General features: G+C 47.6%; 1 protein-coding gene across 2 annotated transcripts in view; it reads left to right on the forward strand.

The window, feature by feature from the left end:
- Positions 1–13,034, forward strand: part of CACNG2 (calcium voltage-gated channel auxiliary subunit gamma 2) — a 50,416-nt gene continuing 37,382 nt past the window's right edge. Inside the window, exons 1-2 of one of the 2 annotated variants that reach the window (XM_061371762.1) lie at positions 1–312; positions 857–1,002. In XM_061371762.1, coding sequence (XP_061227746.1) covers positions 861–1,002 — 142 coding nt within the window. In that variant the 5' untranslated portion in view covers positions 1–312; positions 857–860. Of the gene's footprint in view, positions 1,003–13,034 lie in introns of both variants that reach the window. The other variant, XM_061371761.1, reaches the window with a different exon arrangement.

A 13,034-nucleotide genomic window follows, 5' to 3' on the forward strand; every position in this document is an offset into this window, starting at 1 on the left:
CCACCCGGAGCCCCCCTCTGTCCTCGCCCACCTCCGCCGGGAGCGAGCGCCGCGGCTGTGCGGAAAAGCCATGGGAGGCAAGACCTCGGCACCTGTTCAGCTGAAATCAAGGGCTTACAGTATACTGGGCAGCCTGGCTTGGTGGTAGGAGCGAGCGAAAGGAAAGGAGAAGCAAGCAAGCAAAAGTGAGAGAGGATTGGAGCTACTGCCGCTGCCGGGAAAAAAAATAATAAATAAAACCCCAAGGAAGATAACTGAGAAGGAAAAGGATTTTCATGGCGCAGGCTGCAGAGCTAAGCAAGAAGACTGAAGGTTGCATCTCTGCTCTTACAGTCTCTAACTGTCTAGGTCCAGATAATGAGAGATTGTGTTGAGGATGCTGCTGCTGCTCCCCTGTTCACTGTGGAAGCCATCTCCAAATTAGCCATTACATATGGAAACTGGAGACCAGAATTTTAGAAAAAGGGATTAAGGCGTCTCATTTTGGGGGGGTTCTCTCTTTATTTGTTTGGTTTTTTTTTCTTGGTTCTTTTATCTCTTCTTTTTTTTTTTTCTTTTTTCCTTTTTTTCTATTTCAACCAGAACGTTTCTGATTTAAAAGGCAAGCCTCTTCCCGTGTGGTCTTTCTAATTTACACTCTTTTCCGTGGGCTTTCTTACCTCCCTTTTTTGATATCTATCTCTCTATATATACCCATTATATTATTAGTCGGAATTATTATACATTTATTTTATTAAACACACACACCCCAAGAATCAGAAGGCGGTTGGGTATTTGTATAATGAAGAATTATGGGGCTCTTTGACAGAGGTGTTCAGATGCTTTTAACCACCGTTGGTGCTTTCGCTGCCTTCAGCCTGATGACCATAGCTGTGGGGACCGACTACTGGCTTTACTCCAGAGGGGTTTGCAAGACTAAAACTGTCAGTGAGAACGAAACCAGCAAAAAGAACGAGGAAGTCATGACCCATTCTGGATTATGGAGAACCTGCTGCCTGGAAGGTATTTGATTCTGGATCTCCACCACCCCCTCCTTTCCTCTCCCACCAACCCATGTTCCCCCCCCCCCCCTTCCAAATAAATCCCTCCACATTCCACCATTTTCTTACTTCATTCCTGTCACCACGGATCGAGAGCTCGGTTACTCAGGGCAGAGGCAAGAAGACAGGCAAAACATTCTCTGTTCCATTCCCTTCTCCCTTCCTCTTCCCCACATTCCACCCCCACCCCTCCCTGAGAAAAAATCACTTCCCCTCTCAAACTGGGATAACGCGCGTGTTACAAAAACACTGAGAGACCCAACTGTGTGGTCTGCCTGTCTTCGGCTTGTTTGTACTGCCTGGGAAGCCAATGCCAAAATGCTGTATTATTGCTGTGCTCCGGCTGTAACCACACAGTGAAGTAATTTGCAGACGGCTTATTTGCAAAGACAAGACTGGGAGAGAGGGGTGATGCGGGGAGGGGGTGACTGCAAAGCACTTTGGATGCAATTATCAGTTCACTTTTGGAGGGGGGGAAGAGAGAAAAGGAAGCAGCCCTGTTAGGTCTGATATGCCTCATACAGTGAATCTAACGATTCCAGTCATCTTGAGCAGAGTTCAGAGCATTTCGTAATGTCTGTGATCAACCACATCTCACTGGGCTGGGTGCAGAAGGGTCTAGTTGGTGGCTGACTGCTTTGGGACTGGGATTTTTCCTGGGTTTGTTTGTTGTTTGGGGGGGGTAGGTTTTTGTTTGGGGCTGTTGTTTTGGGTTATGGGGAGGGGGGGTTGTAAGGTTTATGGTAAAGGCTAAAAATAAACAAGCCTCTGAACGGAAAAAATCCAGCCTAAGTCTGATGTGAAACTGAACAGCAACTCAGTGACATGTCTGATGGCAGAAGAGACACCGCCGCAGCCAACTTCTCAAATCAGACGTTCCTAAGGGAGAGGGAAAGAAAGGAGGGGGCCAGTGATTTGCTGTTGAATATGTGTTGCTCAGTACTGCTATTGGCGTGTGTGTGGGCTGGGGAGGTGGTCTTCAGCCTGTGCTGGAGTGAGAGGGGCAACCGATGTAAATGCGTGGCTTATGTTACACATGTAGCGAAGAGGAGAGAAGCGAGAGCACAGGAGCGCACAATTACAGCCCATTGTAAAAGCCCTGTTTATGAATTAGCTCCCAGCTGAAGGGTGGGCTCCCGGGTGTTTGTGGGCATCCAGGGATAACGCTTGGATCTGATGGTGTCCACCAGAGCTGGGTGTGCCTGGAGCTCCCCGTCGGGAGAACAACAGGGAGCGGGTACCGCAGGACTGATTCTCTCAGACCGGCACTGGGAGATGGGAAGGCAGTAGAGGGGGGGGATAAACTATGCATGTCCTGACGTCTCTTACCAAAGCAAGCTAAAGCTGCTGTTTGGAAATGGTTGTGTCCGGGAAGAAGCGCGAATTTCCCCCCCCGTTCTTGGTGCAAACGTTTGAGTGATGGCTGGACATGTTTTGAATAGCTAAGTGACTTCATTGAGCGATGGTCTATTTGACGCATACTGCATTTAGTGCCCTTTGTCAACCCAAACTGCTGCCTTTTAACATATCCTGCAGAGGAGCTCTATGCTGAATACTATATGCTGTCTCCACGCCAGAAAATCAATAGCAGTAAATTAATGGGGGACGTTTTAAACACACGCGCTCGCACACACGCACACACTTCCTCCAAATAGATAGAGGTATATAGAAATGAAAAATGAAAAGCTTTTCAAATAGCTATTCATTAGAACCAGGGAAGGAGACATCTCCTTAATTAAAAATTAATGAGAGAGGGAAGAGAAAAAATAAATAAATAAAGGAAGCCTAAATGCAAAGCCATGTGGGGAAGGGAGGCTGCGGGAAAGGACTCCCTTCCTGAGCCATGTCCCCAGGTTGGAGGGCGGAGGGAGGCTTGGGATGGAGAGAGAACGTATGAGGACCCTGACCAGGAGAGGCAGTGAATTCAGATCATGTCTATCTGCCCACAGAGCTGTACCCAGAGGGACGAGGTCCAAGGGGGAGGAGGAAGGGGCGGGTGAGGTTTGTCAGATTGGAGGAGTTCAGGGTTCCTGCTACTTTACATCTGACAGGACCCCACAGGCACTATGGAGAAGTGGCTTGCATGGCAAAGGAATGTGCCAGGATGCTTCCAATTAAAAGCCTCAAAGTGCCCCTAGCCCAGGCCCTCTGTCCTCCCTGTTGATGCTCTCCAGCAGGCTCAAACTGCAGCCCTGCACAAGGGGGTGAAATGCAGCCTGAGCACAAGGTGCATGACCCTGGCAGGGTGTTTCCTCTTGCCCCAGACATGTGAGGGTTGGGCTGGCCCTTTCCCCCAGCCCCCGGGTGCTGGGCTGAAGCAGCAAGTGGTGTAGGAGGGTACAATGCACCACACAGGACCCGAGCCCAGCTCCAAGTCCCTAGCCTGAGGGCACAGGTTGCACCAAAACTTGGATAAAGGCTCGGTAGCAAGAACATGTCAGCAGAAAGCAAAACCAGCCCTACGGCCACATTCTGAACAGCCTCTGGGCATGGGTTCGCTTCCTGGGGTGGCACGGCACAGGTCTGCCACCATTGCTGCCAGGATGCCTCTGCCTGGATTCCCACAGCCCCACAGCCTGCATGGGCTGCTGACTGGCACTGCCTTGCTCACAGGACAGCACAGACATACCTTCACCAGCCCCTGGATGGCAGACCTCTTAGTGTCATGTCTTAACCTTAAAGGGGGTTATTGTCTTTCTCAGCAGGAGGAATCAGAAAGGTGTCCCTGATTGACTCACTCTCCCTGGTGAAAGCTGTGGCTGGTGAGCAGGAGGGAGAAGGGAGCAGCAAAGGATCCTTTCCCCCATGATTCAGAGGGTGGGCAGATTTGTGGAGGGAAGGGCTTGGTCCCAGCAGGCTGTAAAAAGGGTGCTCACACCATGGCCACAGTATGGCACAAAGGCTGTGGGACAGACACACTTCTGCTACCTGGGGCAGCGACAGGTTTATCGGGTGAGGGGAGGTGGTGAAGAGGAGGGCAGGAGGCTTTGTAACAAGGAAACAATCAAAGGAGCCCAAACTTCTTCCTGCAACTGGTAGGAAACCTTTGATAAGGCCGTCTTGATTTCTGGGGATGGAGGGGAATGCTGGCATTAGTCAAGACTGTAGGATGTCAGAGATGGTGGACTCCTTGTGTTGAAAATACTGTGCTAAACTGTCTTTTTTCCTTTTGGCCATGATACCCAGTAGCAAAACCAGACATGGAGCCTCAGTCCAGGCTGTGCATGCACATATGCTGCAGGCAGAACTGCAAGTTCCTCTTAAGAGAATTTGGTCCCCAGGCTTTCAGTTTCTGGGTCCTCCTCTCTTCAGCCATTCTGTTCCCCACAGTGGACTTTCAGTCAGCATTCGCAGATCTTGGTATTGTTCCAAAGAAGAATGTCATTTGGGATCTTCCTACTTGATAGGTATTTCTTTCACCCCCTTTCTTGTGTCCTATAGTGAGCGCCTGCTCTGCGGTGGGGCTAAAGCAGAGTGGTGGCGTTGGTTCACATTACTACAGGTCCCACTTCTGATTTTTTTCCTCATCTTCCTTTCTCAGGTTTTGGGGTTGCCCAAATGAGTCCCAGGGCCATTAAAAAATATTTGCCCTGCAAGAAAAATGGCTTTTATCAGCCCTTTAAGTGCATAGGCACAAAACACACACGTGAACCAGGCAATTGAGATCTGCAAGCTCGTGCCAGACATGGATACTGCACCCCTTACAACTTTGAAATGGCTGCAGATCTTCCAGCCTAAATCCTTCTTGGCACCAAGTGCTTTAAAACCGCTTTTTATTATGAGTGATGCTTTGTCTAATTCTTTCATTAGCTGCTGTAGATCTCCTATAGGATCTCAAAAAAGTGAGCGACGATGCCTTATCAGGGTCTTACGAAGCAAGCAAATGAAATGTATTTTATATCTGCAGGTTATTGGTTTTGTCATGTTGTCATTATTACTAGGAAAGGGATAGGTCTGGGAGGCTTTTATACTGAGAAGGAGGGAGAGAAGAGTCCAGGGCAGGCAGGCATGAGTGATGTGCATGAGGTTAGACATCCCTGTAGATCTGACTGGTGTGAAGGCAAGTAATTGAATAGATGTTGGTGGAGAAAATAATTCCTGCCTAGAGACCCTTCCCAAGGAAAATTAATGAGCTGATCTGTTCCCTTTCCAGCTTGTTATATCTGAACAGCACAGAAGAGTTAAGTGCAGTTTCAGTGTTTGCAAAAATGAAGAGCTGACAGCACAGCGAGGCAGAGCACAGGCAGTGGACAAGCTTCTGCCAGACAATTTTGGTGCTGTGTCTCTTCCTCATGCTGCCTTCTCTCACAGATGTTCACTCCTGGGCCACCTTTTTTCTTTCACACCCATCTTATGAGTGGTTTTTTTCCTTATATTCCCTCTTACCTTTCCCAACTTCTTTTCTTTTCTCTTCTCTCCCGTCAGCATCCCTTGTTTTGCGTTGCAGAATTCCCTGCCATCCTACTTCCAAGGATCCACAAATCATCCTGGATCCTTTCCCCTGACTTTTGCTGTTCTCATCCAGGGGCCTTTCTGAACACACAGTGAACAGAGCAGTAGATTATTAAGTCAGGGTCTCCATGTCTTCGTGGTTCAGGAGCAGGAGCAGCCTAGCACAGCCCTGAGATTCAGCAGGAGGCAATGGCCCAGCACAGAGCTGATTGCTGCTGGCATTGCATCTGCCAGAAAGGAGGAGGATGCAGAGCCGGACAGGCCTTGAGTGAAGAGGAAGGCAAAGGATTTTAAAAAGTGGGGTGGCAGATGGTGGGGAGAATTACTCAGGATCCCAGACACGGTTGGGTTTGATTCTCCTCTCAGCTTAAATTCACACCTGACTGTACAGAGAAGGCAGGGATGAGAGGGGCTGAGACCTGCAAGCTCAGTTCCTTCATAAGATTTTAAACAAGGAAATGCTGTTCCTCACCGTTGAGTCACTGGAACTGACTTTTAAATTGCTTTTAAATGACGAACTTTCCTACCAACAGAGAAAGAGGAATGGGTTAATATTGTCCTGAAATGCACCAGAAATTGCCTTGCTGAAGAGAGTGAGAGCAAAATGCAGTGGGAGGGACGTGGAGATGCAGTGTGGCAGCAGTAATGTATAAAGAAATTACACAGAGATAGAACAAATGTCTCTTTGCCAGGGAGACCAGGAGCTATTCCTATCTAGTGTTTCCTTTTTAACCCGTTCTTCTTCCCATGCAGCCTCTTGAGCCCCCATCTCACTTTGCTGCGGTTTGGTACAATCTAAGCAAGAGTTTTGGGGGAGGAGGACTGCTGAGGCTTGGCAGCAGAATCTCCATATTGATTTCATTTAAAAGCAGGATGAGGAGGTTGCCGGGGGGAGCAGGGAACATTTCAGGCTCTCAGATGGCTCTGCCCCCTGCCCCTGTTTGAAGAGCAGATTCCCAATCAAGCATACCCGGTTTATCCCAGGGGGGAGCCCTCACTGCTCCATTCTGCGCTGCTTCTCCCTTCCATATTGCACTCGTTGTCAAGGGATGTGCTGCTGCCTTTCACGGGCACAAAACCTTCCCCCTTGCAGGGGGCTCTCGGGGATGGAAGGGGGCTTCTGCTGGGGGAATGGGTTAGCAGCAGGGCCCTTGTTCCGTCTCCTCCCCCTGCAGCCCCCATCCCAGGGCAACAGCTACCCAGCACGGGAAGCACAGAGCACAGAACAGGTCAGGCATACGTAGAACGTATTGTAAATACAATACACTTAAAAGTTATTTCTCCGTTGCCTTTATGACCCCAGCTTTATTCTCGCCCTCCATCTTTGACTCATTCTATCCATCTCCATTTTAATTTGCTCTCGTTTCACTCCCCTGTTTTTCCTCTTTATTTTTCTCTTTCATCTTCACGTCTCTTCTGTGCTTTCTCTCAAAAGCAGCTTCGCCTTCATTATTTCGCCCTGTTTCTCTCCAAGTTTGCTGAGGCCCATCCCCCTTGCTTTTTCCTCTGTTATATTATCTTGTCCTTGCTCTCCTCTGTCCCCTCTGCTCCTGCCATCTCATCTCTCTCTGTCCTCTTTCCTCTTTGCTGTTATTTCCCCTGCCCTCATTGTCCCCACCTGAAGGACCCCATTCTTTTGGAGCTCTGCTCCCTCTACACTCTAAAGCAGCTTTTTTCTGACCCCTCTCCATCTCTCCCCTTCCTCCTTTCTCTGGCCGCTATTCCCCTTCCTCGAAGCAGTGTATAACACCAGTTGCTGTTGCTGTCTTCTCTTGTCCCCAGGGCAGCCTGGCTACCTCTGAGGGGGGTGAAACCCAAGCCCCTCCTTCTGGTCCCCTCATTGCTCATTGCCTGTGGTCAAACCAACATCACTCCATTTTGCTGCCTCCAACCTCCAGTGGCCGGAGGGCTCACTGGCAGCTCAGCTGATGAGCTGGCTCATCTGCATGCAGCCAGCAACTGGGCTGGAAGGAGCTCATAGCAGTCCTAAATATCCTCCCCAGAAACACTCAACCATGGATCACTCCAGGATCCAAATGGAAAATCAGGGTCTCTGTAGCCATAACCCCGGGGCAGTTGTTGTGCACTACAGCGGAGGATCTCTGGTTGTCAGGAAGAAGTGTCTCAGCAAGCAGTCATCCTTTTCAAGCCGCTTACTGGGGGATGATTTCCTCAGGGATGCCCAAGGGGTGAGGGGAAGGGGCTGGGGTCTCCAGGCTCAATGGATCTTGATGATCAGCTGAATGAACCGCAGTGAGTCAGGCCAGGGGGTGATGCTGGCTGGTGGGAAAAGGGGACTGTGGCCCATGGAGGGCTCTACATGAACCATGGCAGCTCACTGAATGCCTGAAACAGACATACTGCTGTTAGTGGCCCAGTGCAGCCCATGGCTGCAGACAGAAAACTCACCACTAGCAAGTTCCCAGGCATAAGGAGTAGAGCAGGATGGATAACAGAGAGTGCGGGAGCAAGGGCCATCCAAGGAAGAGGGTTGTAAAGTCAGAAGAGGGTTCATAAAAGGGGGACGGGGACAGGGACAAGGAGGAGGAAAGACCGCGAGTGTCAGGGCAGCCCTGCAAGATTGGATGTGTTTGCCTGGAAAATGAGGTGAATGAGAGGGGAAGCAATTGGATTGTATTGAATAATGAATGGGCTAGAGAAGATGGATCAGTAGCTCTTGATTTCCCCATTTTGTAACACACAGACAAGAGGACCTGATGTGAGTCACCGGAGACCCAGTTAAAGCGTTCTCATCTGATGTCTATCAGGGCTGTGGAGCTCATTGCCACCAGAGCTCCCGTGGCCAAAATTTTAGCAACATTTAGCAAGCAAGTGGGCATTTACAACCGAGTTCACAAAACTTAAGCGTCCCTCTAATGGATGTGAACAGTATTTTGGGTATTTCGTAATTCAGCAATTAAGGCAGTCGCCATAAAAACTAGGATAACATTTCACAAGGGCAGTCTATCCCCTATCCGAGTGCCATGTGGTTCTTGCCTCTTCCCTGAATCATTTGTCAGGGATTAAACAGAGCTCAGATTTACTTAGTCTGGCATTTCTTTTGTTTCTAGATGCTATGGTATGCAGTTGCAATATAAGATGCAAACTAGGCCTGCGTTTCTGCTGGTGTTAATGACTGCCCTAATTTGACAAATTAACAGTGAGTTTAGGTATTTCTATCATATTTTTCTAGGAAGGATCTGGGATAGAGAGCAATTAAGAGCATATGGAATTAAGTGGAGTCCTTTTTCTTCACACCCCAGGGTATAAAGCAAGTAGTTAGCAATGAAGGTGCTATATATGTGCGAAGAATTATTATTGTTGAAGTCCCTGCTTCCCAGAAAGCAATAGGCTTTGGGTCTCTTTGATGCTATCATGACTAAATTAGAAACGAGGTTGTCTCTTTTCTCTTGTATCTGTGTAAATGATTACTGAACTGGCATCTGATGACGTACAATACCGTAGTGTTTCTATGCACAAGAGATGTGAAGGCCCTATTCTCCCCTCATCTACACTGATGCAACCTCACTGATTCGGGTGGAGCCACAATACATATGCTGTCCATGCAGGCAAGGGGAGAATGAGGCTGAGGATGGTCTGTGCATGCTTTAAACACCATGTCCCCAAGGTCACTGCATGTCCCCGCGTTGCCAGTGCTATACCCAACAAACCAGGGGCTAAATTCAGTTCCAGTGCGAATGGGTGCAACAGCCTCAAAGGTAATGAGATTCTGCACTTGTTTATGCCAGCCGCCCACCCAGTCCCATAGTTCCTTTTTTAACTATTATTTCCATTGCCATCATCTTTCACCTTCATTAGAAAAATTCAACCTGGCTGCCCTCCCTGTGGGGCAAAAATCCTCTTACGGACTCCTCCCCTTGGATTTATGAGCATGTAACACAGCAGAGGTGACCATGTATCCCCTGGCGTTCACCTTCTCGTTTTTGTCTTTCTGCGTTTCTATCTTTCATTGACTCTCTTTTATTTACCGACAGCTTCCTGTCTCCCAGCCCCCTTTATCCTCTTTGTGTTACAGAAAAGCTCTCCCACAAAATTCCAAACTACACAGTCAGAGTTTTCATCCCAAGCCCTGCAGGATAGCTGAAATCCACTGCTGTTCTATGGCACAGGCTGCTGAAGTTTTTATACTAGCTTCCTATCAAATCTATAACTCCCCAGAGAAGTATGTGGACTTTATCCTGCCCTTCCTCTTCCCCCAGAGCAAATAGTCTTACCTGCTAGCTGTGAAAACCAGAAAATGAAGGTATACAAAAACCTGAGGATGCAACGCCACCCTATCCATGGGTAGGAATCTTTCTGATGTGTGTTTTTGCTAGGAGCAAACAACTATAAATTTCTGATTTAGCTTGTTGTATAAAGTATACATTCTGTCAAATAAAGAACAACACTATCCACCTCCGTCCCCTGGATTTTCTATTCCTTTCTGATTTTTCTCTTCCTATTTCTCAGTTTTCATTCTCCCCCTGAACATATTTTTTTTTTAGTGCCTGTTTTATTTTTCTCCACCCACTGCTTCATAACTGCATTTCATTCTTAAATTTGCAGTTGCTCAGGGAATTTCTCTGTTTCTTCAGCTCTTGTTTATACCAGCAGTGTAGCTGCAGTGCAATGGATCACGTTTGAACACTGAATGTGTCCCTGAATACAGTCATGTTCATTCAGTTCCATAGACCAGCCACTGCCAATCAAACTACTTTTGATCCAAACCTGTTTGTTGACTCCTGCAATCTAATTGTGACCTGTCCATTGTAACCAGTAAATTTCTGAGACCCTGTTCCTGGAGTTGTATTTCCTTCTGAAGATGTTGTCTAATACTTTTATTTCTTAGGTTTGGTGGCTTTTTTCTTTCTTGGTTTCAGTTTTTCTTCATTCTCTCTGTGATTCCCCTTCAGAATTCATTGTTTCTTCTTTTCTTCTCTTTTTCTCCATGTTATTTCTCATGTCTGCCATTTTCTCCCCCAGCTCTCACCCATGATAACATTTTTCCCTTCCCTTCACATTTCTAAACTGTAGTCCTCCTGGGTAGGAACCATTCTCCTTAATCCCAGGCCATTCAGCCTCTATGGAGAGGTTGTGGAAAAGGACTGACAACTAAGTGTGTTCTCATGTGCATATGTGCACGCATGCACATGCGCATCTACTTTCAGATACGATTGGTATGAAAGCTTGGTGGTTGAAATGAAGTGTCCTGGCTCTGACTTTTGCCTTTCAGCCACCCATAAGGAGTCATTTCCTAATGCAGATGCCCCCCAGAATTGCCTTCAGAGTACAGGGTCTCAAGGGATCAATCATTAAGAGTTTCTGCTGCTTCCTTTTAGAGTCAAGCATTGCTGTTTTCCTTAGGCTGAGGGTCACGGGTTTTTGAAGGGCAGTGGCAGAATCATGAAAGGAGACATTTTTCTCTTGCTTATTTTTAAGTGAGGGAGTGAATGAACTGTGATAAATATTTCTCTGTACATAGCTAGAGCTGTCTCAAAGAAGTGGCAGAGGAAACAGATGGCAGAGGCCCTTTATAGGCAGCTGCCGTTGTCTCTTAAGGAGTCACCATCAGAAGAAAAGTGGTTGTAATTGAGGAGCTTCAAGATCAGTAACGCCTGAAAGGACTAGAGTAGAAAAGAATGTCATCCTGCATGAAGGTTGGGGAAGGAGACAGAAATCAAATATTCAGAGACTAAGGAATGGTGCTTGAGAGTTGAAATAAAGTACAGGGAATAAGCTGAAGCAACTATGAAGTTTTACTGAATGACAACGACAACAGGATGGATGGTTTCCCTGTGTTTGGGGGTTCATACTTGCCTACAGACAGTGGGAACATTGTAGGCAGGCTGAAGAGCTGGTTTAGAGTATTTTGGGAACAGCAAGAGAGGCTGGTGTCCAGCAGAAACAACTGAGAAACACAGATCTCCAATGCACTGTGGAAATGCAGCTGGGAGAGAGGAAAGGTCCGGTAATATCTATCTCCAGGCTCTTATCTTCTCCAGCTTGCTTCTGAGCAGCATTGCAGTGCGTGCTTTTGGGATGTCGGGGGGGTGGGGTGCTACAGTTTGGTGTAGAAGTCTCTGTCCCAGATATTCCTCAGATAATTTGCCTGCCTGGAGCCCTACCAACTCAGTGTATGCAGCAGAAAAAAGAAATTGGAAGTTGACCTGTAAAATAACAGAAGTGGAGACTTGCTGCTGCTCCCTCAAGAAATAACCAGAGCTTCCTATCTTCCAGGCTGGAAGGGATTGCACAGTGGGCTAGACCCCTAAGTATGCCAGTCATGGAGTTTCTTAAATCTCTCCTGCTCCATTTGTGCATCCAAAAGTGGGAGCCATGTGTTCCTTTCAAGGAAGAGAACATTCATAAGAAAGTTCAATAGGAGGTGTGGGAGGAAACCAGGGAGGATGACAGGATCTATCATGAAAATGGAAGGGTTTGGGGTAACCAGAGAAGCTGGCATCAGGCTTGGTATTGGGGATTAATTGGAGCTGAACACTGCACCACGTCTTCTAGCTGAGACACCTCCATTGCAGCTGTACTCAACAGTCTTGAAGGAAATAACAATTAAGAGTAGAGCAGTGCAGCTGTTTTGCTGTTGGTAAAGGGAGCAACAGAGAAACTAATATGTCTACCCTGCCAAGTGAACTGCAATGCAAACAGCAGCGCAGCACGCAGGAAAAGCATGGACTGACCATTTTCCTAAATTTCTGATGACTCCTAATCATTGCACCACTTTTCCCCAATCATCGCTCCACTCTTCCCCTCTTCAGTCATCGCTTTGTCCGTGTGTTCACAGGAAAGCGTAACTGAGAAAGGCCAAGAACGGCTTTCCAGGAATTAATTCCACAGGCTGTCTAAGATCACAGGAGAAAGGTGTTTTTCTGTGTGCTGCATCATTACAGCTTGGCTCACATTTGCAGGAACAGCGAGGGGGAAAGCATTCAGAGCAAAGCAAGACTGTGAGAAAGAGCACTGTGGGGATGTACAGGCACCAGGGCCAAGGAGAATTTATAACTTTTCTGCAGAAACCGAAGGGATGGGTTGTTTATGGATGTATACTGACTCAGCTGTGGAGGAAAGCATCTCTGCATGCTGGAAACGGAGGGATGTTTGGGGCTGGAAGTGTCTGTGGCAGCTGGGAAGCACAGCTGGCCAGAAGGAAACACAAGGCAAGAGAAGACCCAAAACAAAGGAAAGCTGGGAAAATGAAGAATCAAAAGAGTCTGAGTATAATTTTTTTGTCCCAGCTTGGTGATACCGAGAAATTTATCTATACAAGGAAGTCAAGGCAGACATGACTACCTCCTACAGTGAGGCTCTCTACTGGTCTCACAGGTTGTAAACACACGCATCTGTCCTTCTTCTGGAGGCCTGGAGTACAGCTTTCATAGTAAAGAACCCATGGTTTGGCCAGATGATCAGCGGAACCAAAACTTAATGCTCCTATTCGGCTGCTTCTCTTTGGCAGAGGGTTTATGAGTATTTCACCTTTTATTGCTATGGTGCCATTACGACTGCACCAAAATGCTTCACGAAGGG

Source organism: Neopsephotus bourkii, unplaced genomic scaffold, assembly GCF_033783945.1.
Source record: "Neopsephotus bourkii isolate Nb327-2 ecotype Australia unplaced genomic scaffold, CSIRO-AGI_Nbou_v1 NB_1589, whole genome shotgun sequence".
In the NCBI taxonomy this organism is placed as follows: Eukaryota; Metazoa; Chordata; class Aves; order Psittaciformes; family Psittacidae; genus Neopsephotus; species Neopsephotus bourkii.